Source organism: Amia ocellicauda, chromosome 3 (genome assembly GCF_036373705.1).
Source record: "Amia ocellicauda isolate fAmiCal2 chromosome 3, fAmiCal2.hap1, whole genome shotgun sequence".
NCBI classification, from domain to species: domain Eukaryota; kingdom Metazoa; phylum Chordata; class Actinopteri; order Amiiformes; family Amiidae; genus Amia; species Amia ocellicauda.
This window is the reverse complement of record NC_089852.1, coordinates 7,198,707-7,217,683: the sequence shown is the minus strand read 5'-3', so window position 1 is coordinate 7,217,683 and position 18,977 is coordinate 7,198,707. Positions and strand designations below refer to the sequence as shown.

Here is an 18,977-nt window from a genome sequence, read left to right as displayed (position 1 = left end):
TTCATAAATCCCTGGACAAATGTTATTGGTATTATTTTATAGATATTAAGCTAGGCAAAAAGCTTATTTCAGCATTTTCCTGTTTAGTTCACGAGCTTGTTCAACTTAGCAGTTCATCAGGTGAAAACGGAGCAAAATGCGACATGGCTACATTTCTATAGGTTTCCTGTTTGTCTGATGTGATCATTAAATTATACGTAAAATCATCTGACGTCAACAAAACAGCCATGAGATGCGTTTTTATTTTTTGTTCAACATTAAGTCTAACTTCTTTTTTCTCAGGCACAACCCGGACCCCAAGAGACGGAGAAGTCCCAGGAGTAGATTATAACTTTCTGTCGGTGCAGGATTTTTTGAACCTTGAAGAGAGTGGAACTCTACTAGAAATAGGAACATATGAAGGTAAGACTCATTACAGGGACACACATTCATGTGTTTTGGTTTGGTTTGGTCCCTTTTGGTCCTGACTATCATCAATCTAAATTTTAAACTACAGGGGGCAGGTTTCGTGTTTCAGATTGTATAAGGGTTATGTGTGATACAGTAATGGGCATGGCCTTGGAGGGGGTCCAATTACTGCAATTACTACAATTAGTAATTGTAATTACTCACAATTACTGCTGTACCACTGGCTCTGGACCTTTTGGTGAAGCAGTAGTGTGCGTGAATGGGACATCAGAGATTTGATTCCCGGCACCAACAGCCAGCCCCCTGCAGCCTTATAATGTTAACCAAAAGTACAGCGTTGAAGTCTGGATGCAAGGAATCCTTAATATGCTGCCAAACCAACTCTCATAACATGGAATAATCCAGTCTCCTTAACTATAGTTTAGGGCTAGCCTTTGTGGCTCCAATTTAGTCTGCATAGACATTCCTCGGGTGTTATTATTTTCCTTATTTTTGTTCACCATGGTCCACAGAGAGCCTGCTGAAGCTCCACTAATTAGCTACACAGTGATGATTTTCTTTTCCTCTTAAGAACTCGTGGGCCTTTGCGCTTTATGCTGACTGTGGAGAACCTTTCTCCAAACCCAATTTCTTTCCTCTAATTACTGCCATATTTCTCTATTCTGACATTAATTCAGTGCCTCCTAGTGCCACCGCTCCGTGAGGCGGCCATAGTTTAAAGCCTTGCTGCAAATCCTTCCCACAGCGCTTGACAGGTTATAGTTACTTTAGACACTATTTGTGCATATTATTTTAAAAGGTAAATTGTTTGTCAAATAGACTTAAATAAAACAAAACAGCGAAGGCCAGAAAGGATTCTGTTTTTTGTTGTATTGTGTGGTTTTGTTTATGTATTGATATACTTTAGGTTTGGAATTTAAACTGGCAGTTTAACACTGAGACCAAACACTACATGTAGCTTTACTAAATTGGTGTATCTTCTGCAGATCAAGCTTAAAAAACATTGCTTGAGCCTTTTCTAATTTTACAGATAAAACAGATATATATTTCTGTAAAAAACTATAAAATGTGTTTAGTGCATGAATAAGAATATCAGCCCTTGAAATCTAAACTTTCCTCTTAAAATACTGTTGTTCAAGGACCGATTTGAAAAACTAAATTATTTTTATGAAATCAAAGCTCGATTGAACTTCTCACTAAATGTGATTTCCGTTTTAAAATATATCACTTAATATTTAATAATGCATTTTGTTCAGAACATCAGATATGTACAGCTGTCTCTTCAACATCTGATTTGCCATTTTGAATACCCACATTTGATGTACAAATAACACTTGTCAAGGTTAGTTTCATCCAGTCATATAAAATATTGTATGTGTTTTATAGCAGTGATCACTTTAACCAGATTATATGTGTGTATTGATTACTCCGTATTGACAGCTTCAATTCACCTTTGTTGTGGTAACAGTTCATATGTGAAGCGCTCCACAGCTGATAAGATCAACAGTATTTCGTTGTGGCAAAGGGTATTGCTGGCAGGTTTTGGTGCTTTCTTTTTATTTTATCCTCTTGCCTGAAGACCCCTGTGTAAAGATCAGTGAAAAGCTCAGATGTTGAGACGGCTTGGCATACTCTAATTTGCTTTGGCAGGAGGGGTGGTGTGATAGTTTTTGTCATTTGTCGCCTACTCCACTTTTGATATTTCATCAGTAACCAGTGTTTAGGACTCTGACGTGTTTAATTGGTTTCTATAAATATGAATGTGCTCCAGCACTAAAGCCGGGTTGATATATTTGCTTTTTATCAGAGGTTCTCTGTTCTCTGTGCATTAAATTTCTTAGGCCACGTCCTATATCTAAAATAAATCATGTTTATGTGCATTGTTTAGTGCTTATTTGTCTTTTGTAGCTCCATAATGAAAGTAAATTAAGTTGTTTGATACTGCTAGTAATTGAGGAGCAACACTCAAATGGCACACTTTAAATGGGCCGGTGTACTGATTATAGTAGTAAATAAATTGCAGATAGGAGTTAGACTGGGCTGTTCTAAACACTAGCCAGGGGTGGTCCTTTAGTGTAGGGTCAAGGTTTATCTCTCTGCAGTGTTTGAACACTGTCAGTGTCTGACGTTGAGTAATGACAAATGACAGACTCTACTGCAATCAATACAGACAATTCTTCATTTCGGAAGGTAAATTAATTCAATTAAATGATCAATTGAATCAAGATAAAACTGAGGCATTATTAAATGGCTCTCAGAAGCAGTTTAAATCTAATAATATAGATTTGGGAATACTGAAGTCTTAACATAAAACCCTAAGTGGGAAATCTACTATTGTATTGACTCAGATTCAGATTTATTCTTTCAATCACACATTGTACAAATTATAAAACATTTGGTTTATCACTTAAAATTGCCAAGGTCAGTCAATTTCTTTACTTTTTCAGATGCTGAGAAATGAATTAATGCATAAATTTAATCTAGACTGGATTGTAATGCCCTATTTTCAGGTATTACTTGTATTGGTATTACTCTGTTGCATCTACAGCTTGTCCAGAATGCAGCTGCTGGGGTCTTAACAAAAAAACAAATAAGAGGCTCTATATCTCCCCAGTGTTGGCTCCACTACGCTGACTTCCAGTATGCTTTACACTAGGTTTTAACACTATTTTACTAACATACAAAGCACTAAATGGAAAGGTCTCTGAGTATTTAACAGGGGTGATTATATCTTATCGACCTGTGTGTCCACTGAGGTCAGCTGAGAGGGGCCTTCTCTGCATCTCAAAAGTTAAATACAAAAGAAAAGGAGAGGCTGTAATTGGTTACAATGCATCCAAATTCTGGACTGTTCTGCTCCTTTTCACATTTCCTCCTGCTGTCTGTGTTTCAGTGATTGTTCTCAACTAGTTGGAAAGATTAGCCTACCTGTAAAACAAAATAACTACCGCCTCAAGGCTAGTGTCTTTGTACCAGTAACGTGTGGAGACTAGTGTTACTCTACACATTAAACAATGCTATAATTAACTGTTTCTAACTGTCTAGATCTGTTCTGTATTTTCCATAGTCACTACAGCGTTATAGAAGTTGTGCATGTTAATTTAATGTTATTGTTTGTTTTAATCTAAATAATGTTTTGCAATCCACTGTATATGTTCATTTTGGAATGTATCTGCTTTCAACAAAGATTAAGTATGGGATTATGCAATGGTGTTAACGGATTCATTTCTTATGTGGTTTTGTGTGTATATGTGTAGTTTCCAACTGTACAACAGCAGCCTGGATTTTATTTTATTCGATAAAAAAAAAAAAAAAAATGAATGCAAAAATAGCCATGATTGTTATCTGAGATAAGTAAAAAGAGCCCAGAGAATTGACATTCATTGAAATGCTAACGTAATGAGGTAAAGTTTTGCTTTTCCAAGCAAGAGGCCATTGTTTCAGTTTTGCATGCTCACTGCTCTTAAACAATACAACTTTTCTTTGGCAATTTCGACATGAATAGTTATATGGAGACAGCAAAGTCGTTGGAATGAAATGCTAGTTACTTTCACCGTTAAAATATACCAGCCAGCAAAGATTATAATTTTTTTTTCTGCATACAAAGACTTGGTGATTATAAAACTCCCCCTCCCCACACCTCTCTTTTTTTTAACATGCTAATGTCCTTTTGTTGCCTAGGTAACTATTATGGAACACCCAAGCCTCCAAGCCAGCCCCTCGGTGGGAAAGTGATTACCAGTGATGCTTTGCAAGACAGCCTGCCTGGCTCCCAACAATCAACCCCCAAAAGAACCAAGTCATACAATGATATGCAAAATGCTGGAATAGTGCATACAGAAAATGAAGATGACGACGAACTCCCTGAAATGAACAGTAGCTTTACAGGTAAAACGAAATTGCCGTTATGTCAGCCGTCTTATGTAATTGTAATGATCTTGTAATGAATATTTTAAGAGTGCCATCAGACTGTAACTTTAAGTGTAAAGCACTGTTTGGTCTTATTGCTGAAACATGAGCTAACCTCATTGTTGGCTTCAGAAATTATAAAATGCTACCTTGGTCAAAAAAGGTAATTTCAGAAGGGTCAATCATTTGCCTAGTCTACGACACGTATCAGGAATCATAATTAACATTATATAGAATGGAGAGGTGAACAGCGAGACAGGTGGCAGGGAAGAACTTTGTGATTTCGGTTTGGGAGCACAGATTAATGGTGTTAAAGGAAAGTACGTCAATGAAAATTGCTGACATTTGTCTGAACACAGTTCCACAGGCTCTGCACACTTGAAACAGGGGGCAGGTTTTCAGTTGGTGTCCTTGTGGTTTATTCATGTGAAAATAGGTGGTGCTGACACTACATTTCTTTTTACAGATGAAAAAAAGAAACATTACTTTTGACTTTGCTCAAAATGTATTCCTCGCCTTTATCTTTTCATGGCCACAGTAAAGGACATCGCAAGGCCATTTTGCCCAATGGGTATATATTTTATATTGATGGGAAAGGAGTGTAGTTAAAGTAAAAACCTGAGCCTATCTGGACCATATTTTTACCTGTTGAGGGCCCATAAATGCAGTAGTTTTGTTACATATGTCATTATCTTCTTTTTCGCACTTATATATTTTTTTATGAATGCATAAATGCTAAAGCATGGCAGACATGTAAGGAGGAGGCTGAGAGATGGAATTAACAAACACTGATGTGAGGTGAAAGACAGACTAATGTAGGCGTTCTTTAGCAATTCGACAGATTGTGAATTGACGACAACCTGTCTGAAAACTTTCACCTTGGATATACTTCAATAGTGTTTCATGTGAATGCATGTGTGATTCATGGGAGAAATTAAATTCAAATTATCTGGACTAAAAACAGGCTGAAAAGGTTAGAGAAAATCTAGCATTTAGAAGGCCAAGAATTTGTATTACTGTGCATTATCACCATTAATATTTGTAATTTTCATATCATCGTTATGTGTATTGTGAAATCAAGATGTGACTGTTGCAAAACAAAAAAAAACATGGTTTCTTCCAATGTCAGAGGACTGTCAATTGAATGTAAAAGGCCCTTTTAAGAAGGACAAAGGAAGATGTGCTCAGATGCCTTTTTTATACTTTCAGTTTAAAAAAATATACAGAATATAGAATTTAGGAAGGTAGGACAAGTTTGCAGAAGGATATTAATTGGTTATTTCAATTATCTGTGTTTAACAGTACATTCAACCTTATCTGTAGGTCAAAATATGGAGCAAGCTCTGTAGATATCCAGAGCAGGCATTAAGAGGGCATGCATAGTTGGAACTTTTTCTTCCCTCCCCCTTCCTTACCAGTGTGCTTCAGTATTGCCCTGGAGGCACCATCTTCTAAGGGGGTGAGATGGCTGTTGATTCTCTTTGTCATTCCAGAGCTTGGCTTCTCTGAGAGACTGCCAACAAAGGTGTCGATGGCATTTGATCACTTAAGACCGGGCCTGGAACTGAAATGGTGATCTTGCTGAGAGAGACTGGCTTTTGAATTGCTGTTCTGCTGGGAAGCCAGACCTCAGAAGCTTATTTACACTTAAGCAACAGGCATGATGCCAGCTCCAGGCTAGAGTCTAGGGTTTTTTGGCCACAGTTTCCAGCTCATAGGGGATTAAATAGATGAATGAAATATAAATTGAATAAGCTTTACAAAAAAGTCACCCACCCACCCCAGGTTCTTAATGAAAGGCGGTGGGAAAGTGAAGTGTTGTGTGCTCTGTTTGTTTGGTGCAGGAGACTCCAGTGAACTCGACGAGCAACCTGCCGTCCGCCCATACCCCTCTCGAGAGAAAGCCCCATCCTACAGTGTCAACAACGCCTCGGCTTCAATCACGGAAAACTCTCAGCAGCCGCATCCACATCTTCACCCTCCTGAAGAGGAAGAGCTCGGCCCTCTGCCAGACAACTGGGAGATGGCGTACACGGAGAACGGAGAGGTCTACTTCATAGAGTATGTGCTGCTTGACGTAAACACAGAATAAATGTTTCCACGTATAGCACAGCCTATGTAATGCATTGTCCTGCACTTGAAACTGTATTATGCTATGGGGGTACTTTTCTATTTTAGTGCACTCATGTATTCAACTACACTAAGCCATCCAGATATCTATCTATTGATATCTCTCTAATGATATATGCTATCATTCTTTAAAACATCACCCATTAGATTAATTAACATTGGAAGGAAAGAACGTGGTTATTGTTTAGTGATTTCATAAGCCTACTGTGTTTTGTTATGTTTGACTCTGTCTGGTCAATGGAGCTGCAAACAACACACAAAAGCATGGAAAGAAGTATGCTTGAATAAGAAGAAGAGACAGAAAAGCAACTAAATCGATCCAAGAACAAACAAAAGTATGTGATATCATTGAAAGAGTGAAAATGAAAACAAGGCTGACACGTTAATAAACTATAGACTAGATCCCAAGAGATGAATACAAAAAAAATAGAAGAAGACCACATAAAAGATGGGAAGATGAAATAAAAATCTTTGCTGGCATGACCTGGACAAGAGATGCTGTACAAGTGGAAATAACTTGGAAGATGCTTTCATCCAGCAAAGGATTGATAAAGGCTGCTGCTGCTGATTTTGATGATTATTATTACTCGATTTCTTATCAGACACCCAGGGTGACTTACAATTGTTACAATATATCACATAATTATTTTTACATTTTACCCATTAATACAGCTTGGCATTTACTGGTGCTAGGTAAAGTACCTTGCTCAAGGGTACAACCCACCTGGGATTAAACCCACGACCCTCTGCTCCAGAGTCCCACATCTTCGATCTTCTCAAGGACAGGACTACAGAGCCCGTGTGGAGATCCAAGGAAAAACGAGAATTCCCCCAGCCCACACTGTAACAGCAAGCCGGTTTCGCCTCTGGGGCTCTTAGTATCTGTCATGAGAAAGGACAAGGAGGGCGACGAGAGAGTAAAAAGTGACTCACTGCTGAGAGTCATCTGAGATGTCATCAGCTTGCGACCTTGTTTTGGATCTGGACCCTACGACTGCTTGTTTGAGAACCCTGCTCCTTGAAAATGACCCCAGCCTGTACCGACTCTGAGATCGCCTCTTCCTTTCTTACCATCAATGGCGTTTAACAGTTTTACCGTCTGAGCTTCATAGCGGGACATACAGTGTAGTAACACATAGTGCTCCAACCCAGAACTAGGTATTATTTTCAGTATTTTGCCCACGAGGAGGTCCCAGTACCTATCATGCTCTCATCCCCAATTTACAACACTGCCTCTCACTGTGTTACAATTTATATACATGTGTATATATATTTAAAATATAAACATTTCTGGATCTGTGGTCTTTTTTTTCAGCCACAATACAAAAACAACATCCTGGATAGACCCACGGTGCCTGGAGAAGCCACAGAAACCATTAGAAGAATGTGAAGATGATGGTAGGGCGCATTTTACCATTTATTTATTCACTCTATCCAATGTCTCAATTATCTTTGTGTTCAGTAACATTTAGTGCGTCACAGTCGTTTAGAAATGATCACCTGCTCAAAATATTTCATTCCTTGCCTATTCACACCTAATACGAACAAAGAATGCCTGCTTCATGGAAGAATTCTCCACCCACATACAATTCTTGCTTTTCTATCACAGACTGTTTCCATCTATTAAGTAGATAATTGGCAGATGGCCGAACATGGATTTCAGTAGAACTTCAAGCTAGTTTTGATAGAAGTGGAGTCTTAATTTATGCTCTGCAAAATAACTATTTCAAACCAGTGGCAGCATTTCAAGAACCAAGAGGACAGATAATTAATTGGTGAAATGATTTCAAATGTTAGAGCACACAAAGATGTTTTAAGCAGCAGGCACCAGCTTAATTACACTGACAACAGCTTGGTTGCTTAGTGTCACAAAATACCTCATTAACTAACGAATCAAAGATGGAGGTATCATTTCCACAAATGAAATGGAATAACACAAAACCTGAGAAATATCTCGGTTGGTGCTTCAGGGTGACACCTGTTGAGATGATATGGTTTTCTTTCACAGTGAATATGTAGAGAAATTCAAGTAGATTTTGACACCATTGTAACACACTAGTGTATCATTACCATTTCCATTAACAGTTTTATTATCCCCAAAAGGTATTGAATGTTTTTTTTTTTTTTTTTTTTTAACGAAGTGCAAACGTTAAAAATAAGATCAAAAGGCAGATAATGGTTAAATGCTATATTTGTGTTAGGTAAACAGATTGTGCTTTTTTTTTTAACTGATAATTATATATACCATATGTACATGTGTGTATGTATGTATGTATATATATATATATATATATACAGTGAGCTGAAAAAAGTATTTGATCCCCTGCTGATTTTGTACGTTTGCCCACTGACAAAGAAATGATCAGTCTATAATTTGAATGGTAGGTGTATTTTAACAGTGAGAGACAGAATAGCAACAAAAAAATCCAGAAAAACGCATTTCAAAAAAGTTATAAATTGATTTGCATGTTAATGAGGGAAATAAGTATTTGACCCCTTCGACTTAGTACTTGGTGGCAAAACCCTTGTTGGCAATCACAGAGGTCAGATGTTTCTTGTAGTTGGCCACCAGGTTTGCACACATCTCAGGAGGGATTTTGTCCCACTCCTCTTTGCAGATCCTCTCCAAGTCATTAAGGTTTCGAGGCTGACATTTGGCAACTCGAACCTTCAGCTCCCTCCACAGATTTTCTATGGGATTAAGGTCTGGAGACTGGCTAGGCCACTCCAGGACCTTAATGTGCTTCTTCTTGAGCCACTCCTTTGTTGCCTTGGCTGTGTGTTTTGGGTCATTGTCATGCTGGAATACCCATCCACGACCCATTTTCAATGCCCTGGCTGAGGGAAGGAGGTTCTCACCCAAGATTTGATGGTACATGGCCTCGTCCATCGTCCCTTTGATACGGTGCAGTTGTCCTGTCCCCTTAGCAGAAAAACACCCCCAAAGCATAATGTTTCCACCTCCATGTTTGACGGTGGGGATGGTGTTCTTGGGTTCATTCCTCCTCCTCCAAACACGGCGAGTTGAGTTGATGCCAAAGAGCTCGATTTTGGTCTCATCTGACCACAACACTTTCACCCAGTTCTCCTCTGAATCATTCAGATGTTCATTGGCAAACTTCAGACGGGCCTGTACATGTGCTTTCTTGAGCAGGGGGACCTTGCGGGCGCTGCAGGATTTCAGTCCTTCACGGCGTAGTGTGTTACCAATTGTTTTCTTGGTGACTATGGTCCCAGCTGCCTTGAGATCATTAACAAGATCCTCCCGTGTAGTTCTGGGCTGATTCCTCACCGTTCTCATGATCATTGAAACTCCACAAGGTGAGATCTTGCATGGAGCCCCAGACCGAGGGAGACTGACAGTTATTTTGTGTTTCTTCCATTTGCAAATAATCGCGCCAACTGTTGTCACCTTCTCACCAAGCTGCTTGGTGATGGTCTTGTAGCCCATTCCAGCCTTGTGTAGGTCTACAATCTTGTCCCTGACATCCTTGGACAGCTCTTTGGTCTTGGCCATGGTGGAGAGTTTGGAATCTGATTGATTGATTGCTTCTGTGGACAGGTGTCTTTTATACAGGTAACGAGCTGAGATTAGGAGCACTCCCTTTAAGAGAGTGCTCCTAATCTCAGCTCGTTACCTGTATAAAAGACACCTGGGAGCCAGAAATCTTGCTGATTGATAGGGGATCAAATACTTATTTCCCTCATTAACATGCAAATCAATTTATAACTTTTTTGAAATGTGTTTTTCTGGATTTTTGTTGTTGTTATTCTGTCTCTCACTGTTAAAATACACCTACCATTGAAATTATAGACTGATCATTTCTTTGTCAGTGGGCAAACGTACAAAATCAGCAGGGGATCAAATACTTTTTTCCCTCACTGTATATATGTATTTTTTCTCAAGTCCAAGAACATGGCTAATACTTGTAGTCTATTGCATATTTGTTTATCCTAGTACTACTACATGATTCTGTGTTTTGTGCAGTAATATTAAAGAGCTTATGAAGGTAATAAAAATGACAAAACTCCTTAAAACAACTAATTCCGTATGGAATTCATTGCAGGTCACCCGTCTAATTTAATTTTTCAACTGAAAGATTAATTAAATATAGTATGTATCTCAGTTTATAATCTTTACCTGTGGATGTTCCTGCTGTCAGGATAGGGTTTGTAGACTGCTATTGAGATATTATTTTTCTTATGTGACACTCCCTTTTAAAATGAAGGCCTTCACTTTCCATCAGTGAATCTCAGGCTTCTGGGACAGTGCCACCTTATGGCTGTCTGGGAAACTGCCTGTGCTATCTGCTTAATTCTGCCTACATCTCTGTTATTCACGATGCCTATTTATGTGGGAGATTGACACGGTAAATTGGTTCTTGTCAATATTGCTGATAATTATATGTCTATTAGAATGGTTTTATTTTCCTACTGAACTGTGAAATGTTGTGCATATGCCTCCTATGCCTTTATGCTGCTTGGTGTGGGTCTTGCTGGGAGCTTGTACTTGAATCTCTCTCTCTCTCTCGCCTATTCTGTTCACTTGCTGTCTTTTCCTTGGAGAAGAAGGGGTACATACTGAGGAGCTGGACAATGAGCTAGGTAATGTAGCACTTCCATATCTTAGCGCATGATTTCCCAGCAATCCTGTAATTCCACGTTTCCTGGATAATACGTTGGTCTTTCTTTTGGCAGTTCCAGTATACTCCTTCTATAAATCTTTAAGTTGAAATCTCAAGGTAGTTTTTTTGTTTTTTTTTGGTAATAGGATCTACAAGATTGCATTTCAATTTAATCTAACCTGTTAATTTCAAAGCCTTTTCACTTTCTTAATGTCACAGCAACATAAATTATGATGCAACATAATTGAACTGAAATCTTCTTTGTCTACTGGGGTTAAAATGCATGACCAATTTCACAAAAGAGTAGATTATATTAGTACAACCTAAATTAATGCATTTTATTATCATTATGTTTGTGCTATTTAGAAAAAACAAGAAAACAACCGTAGCACCTACATCATTTACACACTCATGCATTTCTTATTGTCTTAATGTCATCTATGCTATATGGTTTACTTTCACTGCAACAGAAGAATGACCTTTATCAAAGACCGTTTCATGCTTTAGTGTTTCACTTCAGACAAATGCATTTTTCAGTTACCACTGTGCCCTCACTGCCAGACAGTTGCCTCCTATTATTTCAGACAGATTAGGTATAAGCAATCAATAGTTATTGATTTGTGAAATTGGAAATCACACAGGATGGCGATCATTGAGGTTTTCCTAGGAAACAAGAGATGTCTGAGTGTACAGCAGTTGTTCTTCTGAAGAGAAATCCAATACAGTAAAGATAAAATGAGATGCAAACAGTGTAATAGGCAATTTGTCATCAAATTCCCCTCTGTGCAGAGTAGAAACATTTGGTATTGAATGCAGTATTTATATTAAGAAAAGCTTTTATGACAAATTGCACATGTGTTTGTGATAGAATATTCTCAACTGTATATTACATATTTTACTAAATTATAAACTGATACAAAAATAAATGTTGAACAAACCTGTTTTAAACACGATCGTCTTAAGTTATATGATTCTATAATGAAAGGTGACATTTTTTCTTCATTATCAATAAGTACTCCATTGAATTGTTGATGTTGACATTGCATTTCTATGTATATAGTACATTTTGTCAAAACTTTTTTTTTTTTTTCAATTATCGATTTCGGGAATATTGCATTCAATGGGTTGTATGAAAACATATGAAAAACATAGGAAATACACATATTTAAGTAATTATATTTAAACCAAAGTTATAAGACTTTTATATGTACTGTTGCAGTCTTTCAGAGTTCAAATAACAGTTTTCAAACATCGTTCCTCTTCAAGCTTTAGTTAGCAGGTGATAATTAATGACCCCTGTGAGTGACCCGAGCTATGCCCCTGAAATGATAACCTGCCAGTGTTATCAATAAAATTAATTGACATGGAGCCCTTCAGAACTATTTATATGTAAACCATAACTTGGAAATGCTGTATGATTTGGAAGATGGATAGAGGTAATTAAAGTGTAATCAAACCACAAAGTTAAAGATAATGATGTCGCCTCATCATAAGGAAAGTGTAAATATGTGAAAACGCCAACGAGCCATTCAAGTGGCTACAGGAATCTTGGATATTTAAGCTTCTTTCTCATGCATTTTTGTTTTGTAGTCTTATTTACCTGTAGATAAAGTTTTAATTAGTATTTTCTTTTTCTTTTTTAATAAACAATCATAGCTGTCGAATAATAAACACTGTGTCTTTTAAACGTCTGTAAGCTGAAAACAGGCAATTAATTGGTGTGCTTTATGCAATTGTGTACAATTGGAACACTATACAGTAGGTTTAAATTATAAGCATATGCAGATGAAACAGCAGGTTGGTAGAGTAGGCATTGTCTTAAGTTTCATATTTGGATTAGATTAATTGATATGCAATTAAAAATATAACTAGAATCTGCTTCTTCCTAATATAAAAAATACCCTTCTTATACAAGGAACAAAATGAGGAACAGATCATTTTAATAAAGAGGAAAGACTCTGATGTTACTGTACAAAGTTTAAAACCATGTATACTAAAGTACCATATAATGTGCAATAATGTTTATTGTCACAAGTTATAGCAGAAACACATTGAGATGATAACCTGATGTGTAAAGAAAAAGTTTATAATAAATAATTTCCCAAACTTCATACGGGGCTTTTTACCCATGCAATTTTACAAAGCTCTAGATAATTGGCAGTTCTTGTTTATTATTTTTTATGAACACTGAATGGTACAAAACATATCCCGTGTGCTTCAGGCGTATCTTCTCAAAAATGAGTAATTAAAAAAAGAGTGAAAGGAAATTGTCAAGGTTTCTGTCATTTTGTTTCAATTCCCCAGATAGCAATGTTGGCATCTTCTAGACTTAGTGAAAGACAGGTGTGTTATTTATTCATTAAACTGCTGTGAGGATGGGTTTTGTGACCTGCTCTTCACTGTGTGACTGGTAGATTCTCACAATAAGCCATGTATCGTTTTGAGAAGGTTGTGTTTTGCTGCTAAAATGCATTGATGGATAACATCATCATCACTCTAGGTGGTTAAAGTGAAAAACTCCCAAATGTTTTATATGCATGTCTGTTTTTACGTAATCTTCGAAGGCGGTGTTGTTGACCTTTGTTTTTTTTTCTTCAATTTAAAATGAAAGAATCTTGATCAAAAGATTATATGTAGTTGTGTTTTCATATTAGATCATGCCTCAGACCTATCTTTTTTATAACCCTGGTTGTGACATTTAGGAGATTTCACGGCTTTTCAAATATCTTGTATAATTAGATTCTTAACCATGTCAAGTCTGGTAAGAAGTTTCTACATGTCATTTGGGGTTAGTTTTATTAACTGTGCATAGACTCTGACAGATGCTTTGTACGTCACACAACAGGCAATGTTTTATTTCTAAACCTGGTTTTGGAGTTGTACGTTTTTAATTGGAACCAAGCTTAACTGCTCTACTGCTCTCTACCCTTTCAGAACTGCCAGCTGGGTGGGAGAAAATAGATGACCCAGTGTATGGTGTCTACTATGTGGAGTAAGTTTTCAGCTTCATAATGTTTAAAAAAAAAAAAAGTGTCATCTGGTAACAGGAAATTATTGAAAGTTGCTAATTGTCTATAAATAGGTGGTTGAACTGATTTTTTTTTGGTAATCAGCTGTTACTATGGCTGTATCAAGTGACCATATGTTTGCAGAGTTCTCCAGATACTGTTGTATTTTGTGCTCGTTCCAATTACCCATCACATGGTGCAGTTTATAGGTCAGTGCCTGCCTTGTACATGATAAATACGGTAATCCCAGATAATGTACTTGAATTTGTTGATTTCCTAAAATATTGGACCACAAAAACACATTATAGTATAGATGCAGATTGATGCACATGTATTTAAGCATTTTGATATTGCCAAAAGCTCTGCCATTAGACCACAATAAACTGTTAATTTCTTTGGGAATTGTGTGTGGAATGATCTAAGTGTTTTTTTCCCCCTTAAGCAGCCCTTTGTGGCGATTGTGTTGTGCAGAAATGCAAGCGTGGCTGTCACCGTCTGCCCTTATTTTTCAGCGCTGGAGGGATTTAAAGGGTTATGCGCCAGCATCTCTGTCAGACAGCATGTATACCAATTTATCAATGTCTCAACGAATTCCCTCTCTCTCCAACAGCCATATCAACAGGAAGACACAGTATGAGAATCCCATACTGGAAGCCAAACGGAAAAAGCAGCTCGAGCAGCAACAGCCACCAGAAGGTGAGCGGTACATTCGAGGTTCGTTTCCAATGCCAGACATGGCGTCATTTCTTTCTTTTTTCATGTCACTGACTGTCTTTTTGTCATCTAAAGGTTTATGTTTTTTACTTCTTTAAAATCTGTAGGCGGATGAAAGCACCAAACTATTCTTATAAAATTAGTAAAAATAAATAAATAACAAATTAAAGATGGTTTGGGGTAATAAATGATAATACAACATTTTAAAATTTGAACATCTCTAAGAGTTGCTAAAAAAGTTAATCCTACTTAATAATAGATATCCAAGTAGGGCTTTCCAGCTCCAACCCCACTCCACCCCAGAATATATCCGACAGCCTGGGAATTCCCAGTTAAGCCATCAGTTGGTATTTCCAGTGATGGTGTAGAACTGACTGACTGTTACTGGGTTTGGTGTCCTTGGTACTCCATGCTACTGCTCCCAGAGTCAGACAGCAAGCCCCCAGCACTGGCAATAATCACTGGAGGTTGTACTGTTCACATTCGCAGTGTGATCACGGCACCCAGTTGAGCGTGGAAGACTTCTACAAATCTTCAGAAAAACTACACGATCGGTGCATAAAAGGAAAATATAATTAGTATATCAAAAATAATTGTTTCATGATTACAGATCATGATTTTCTGTTTTGCTTAAAATACTGTCTTGGTCTTAATTGAGATAAGTGAGATTACATTCAATTTCCAGATTTCATCGCAACATTCATTAAAATGCTGGGTATTTTCTTATGATTTTCTAGCATCAACATGCTTATTTGCTAACATTTTTTTCATGATAATCAAACCCGAAAGTTTGAATACAAGTGGCAAAACAAATCTGGTCAATTTGTCGTCTGTCTTGAACTGCTAGCTTTCCCTGTGTCCAGTATACCCCATGTATGTCTCCCGCAAGTCACATGATCTAGAGCAGCTGGTGATGAACCAGTTGGTGTTGCAATGGCCTCAGAGATGAGTAGCTGCCTGTGAGGCTTCAAACCCTGGAAATGTGGCCTTTTTCTTCCAGAATGGATAGAGGAACACTCTTCTGCTGGGGCCCCCCTGGCCAGTTATGCAGCCAACCACCAAGAGACCTACAGAGAGGCCCAGGCCGCACCTCCACTGCCACCACCTCTCGGTGCGAAAAGTAAGTACCTTTTTATTATTATATTCTGTGAACCTGCAAACATTCACTCTTCCAACACCCGGACATTAACACAAACATGGGTCGCAATCGGTTTAAAAAGACAGACATGAATCTATTTAATGTTGGGTTGTGATCTAACTTTCCCACTAAAGTTCCCTTCATTCATCCACTTTATTTATTCTTTGTGTATGTGAATAGTTTTCTTCAGTCATATGAAGAGTTTTAAAGTGGACACTCAGGGCCTGATTTCAGCAGAATAATACCAGACAGCCAGTCGGGAAGACTCGTCTGAAGTCTTTCTAAAGAACATGCAAACATATAGGAGATTTCTCCCTTTGGTTTTCCGGGCAACCCCATGATGTCAGTGAGGTGCCCCGAGCCGTATCACATTCTTCTTGGTCATTTGACCTCTATATGACCTTAAAAGAGATTTGTGTTCATTCTAAAACCTGAAAAAGCTGAAATGCACACAATTTTGCTACATACCATTTTTTGGGGGCATTTAGACATGGCACTGTCCCGCATTAATCTTTTCTTCTTTTCAACATAAACACCTGCTGCTGAGTCGGACCATACACTCTCTATGGCTGATTTTAAATTTGCTTCAGGAGTGTTACTATTTCAGAGTAATCTGGGGTTCACTGCAGTTTATTTGCAATAATGCATCACCTCACGAGAACTCATGAACTGATACTTATACATACACTGTGTTTATGCAAATGTTTAACCTAAATTCACTTCATTCAGATACTTACAATGTTCCAACACTGTTTGTCTTATTTGCATTATCAATAATTGATTGTGATGACTAGAGGAAAGCCCTCAACAAGATTAGAATCATAATATTATTTATGTTGATAAGTGATGGGTATTTTTGTTTTCCAGGAGGAAAACCGTTCTTTACACGAAACCCTGCTGAACTGAAGGGAACTTTCATTCACACAAAGCTAAAAAAGAGTAGACGAGGATTCGGCTTCACTGTGGTGGGAGGAGATGAACCGGATGAGTTTCTTCAAATTAAAAGTTTGGTTCTCGATGGACCTGCTGCCCTTGATGGGAAAATGGAAACAGGTGACTTGTTTTTTTGCTCTGCTTCAACATCTACATTATCATTCTTATAATTCTTATGGATGTTATTGTCACTATTGGTGATATAATATACAGTTCACTTCAAGAAGAGCTGAACTGTTCTCATTATTCTCCCTGCTAAAACGAGTCGATATCCATCATTTAGTTGCATTCACTGTAGTTTCAAACTTGACATTTCTATTTTATCTTCAAAGCTGATTGACATAAGCAATGTAACTAAACTTTTTTTTTTTATTCTTCTTCTTCTAGGTGACGTTATTGTCAGTGTAAATGACACATGCGTCCTGGGATATACTCATGCGCAGGTCGTGAAAATCTTCCAGTCCATTCCAATCGGTTCCATGGTAGACCTTGAACTGTGCCGCGGTTACCCTCTGCCCTTTGACCCGGACGATCCCAACACCAGCTTGGTTACGTCGGTGGCGATTTCCGACAAGGAGCCCATCATTGTCAATGGCCAAGAAAACTACGAGTCGCCGTCTAGCCACGGTAGCCAAACCACCAATGTCAACGGGATGAAGGAACCAAGGCCCTACAGTCCTTCGGCCGAGGTGGCATCAAATGGTTCTCACACTTATCCAAACGATGTTGTCACATTGGCGTCTTCTATTGCAACGCAGCCTGAACTCATCACAGTTCATATGGAGAAAGGAGATAAAGGCTTTGGGTTTACCATCGCAGACAGTCCAGCCGGTGGTGGCCAGAGGGTGAAGCAGATTGTTGACTATCCGAGGTGCAGAGGTCTGAAGGAAGGGGATATTATAGTTGAAGTAAACAAGAAGAATGTGCAGAACCTGACTCATAATCAAGTTGTGGAAATGTTGAGCAAATGCCCAAAAGGAAGTGAAGTCACAATGCTGGTGCAGAGAGGTAGGTCACATTTTTTATTTATTTTTTATCTTTCCAAATTTGGTAAAATGTATAAATGCATCCCCAAGGCAGGAGAGTGTTGGCGGCATCATAATACTGCTTTTAATTTTTTATCTTGCATACTGAAGTCAGAGTATTTCCTCTGTTGTAGTTGTACTGTCCATCAGCTCTCAAATTTAAATGACTGTGGCTTTGTATCAGCTGTTTTAAAAGGCAAGTTCGAATTGGTCGTGTCAAGTCTTGCATATGAACGTGAATTGAGTTGCTGCTACAGATTTCTGTGCCTGGCTTTGAAATTCCAATTCTCTCTTCATCACGTTGACTTGCGTGATTCCTGCTTGTCACTATGTTTCTCTTTCAGCATTGGAATGTGCAAAGTGGACATGTGTACTGTTTTGTGGGGGTGTATATGTCAGTAAACGAATCGGTTGATAACTCTCACACAGAGGGGGAAAACAGAGGCTGGTTTCATTGGGAATTTGTGAGATAAATGTGTCAGGAGAAGTTTAAATCATGCTGAAGGTTCTGTTGTAATGTAAGGAGCATTATTGAGTCTTTGTATTGAAAAGTATTACATTTCTTCAAGCTGCACTACAAAGAAACCTGGTCATGTACTGCAAAATAAATGACCAAATGCTTCCTCATGTACCATTGTGTAGGTCGGCCGTTAGATTATTAATTTAATTAATTGCTGACATTTTATCAGCCTTGTATTACCAAATGGTTATAATGAGGAACTTCGATTGCTGTATTCTTGACAAACTGTTAGGTCAAGCCTTGTGCTTTTATTAATGAATCACAATGAGGCCTGAGACACTAATGAGTCTATAAAACAACGAGCTGAGTATGCTCTCACTTTACAGAGTGTAAACAACCCTTTCAGCTCTCTAATTTCTTTTGAAATTTGCATACTTCTATGTTTATGAATGCAGTTCCTAGGGTTTTCTAATTTGATATCTTATTGTTATTTTAAATCTTTACGGACATGGAAGAGTCATCAACACGTTTCAGACAGATGCTCTCTGTTTGTAAAATAGTTGTACTTGATTAAGAACTTGCTCGTATGAAATGTATTGATCGTAACGCTTTACTGGAATTAATTGT

At 38.0% G+C, this 18,977-nt stretch overlaps 1 protein-coding gene across 12 annotated transcripts in view; it reads left to right on the top strand.

Moving 5' to 3' along the window:
* Nucleotides 1-18,977, top strand: part of magi1b (membrane associated guanylate kinase, WW and PDZ domain containing 1b) — a 158,007-nt gene that overhangs the window by 110,147 nt on the left and 28,883 nt on the right. For 5 of the 12 annotated variants that reach the window (XM_066697996.1, XM_066698001.1, XM_066697998.1 and 2 more), the window contains exons 3-12: nucleotides 283-402; nucleotides 4,090-4,296; nucleotides 6,162-6,378; nucleotides 7,763-7,845; nucleotides 11,014-11,052; nucleotides 14,007-14,064; nucleotides 14,691-14,794; nucleotides 15,795-15,914; nucleotides 16,800-16,985; nucleotides 17,253-17,873. In XM_066697996.1, coding sequence (XP_066554093.1) covers nucleotides 283-402; nucleotides 4,090-4,296; nucleotides 6,162-6,378; nucleotides 7,763-7,845; nucleotides 11,014-11,052; nucleotides 14,007-14,064; nucleotides 14,691-14,794; nucleotides 15,795-15,914; nucleotides 16,800-16,985; nucleotides 17,253-17,873 — 1,755 coding nt within the window. The remainder of the gene's footprint in view (nucleotides 1-282; nucleotides 403-4,089; nucleotides 4,297-6,161; nucleotides 6,379-7,762; nucleotides 7,846-11,013; nucleotides 11,053-14,006; nucleotides 14,065-14,690; nucleotides 14,795-15,794; nucleotides 15,915-16,799; nucleotides 16,986-17,252; nucleotides 17,874-18,977) is intronic. The other 7 variants (XM_066698007.1, XM_066697995.1, XM_066698008.1 and 4 more) reach the window with 4 other exon arrangements.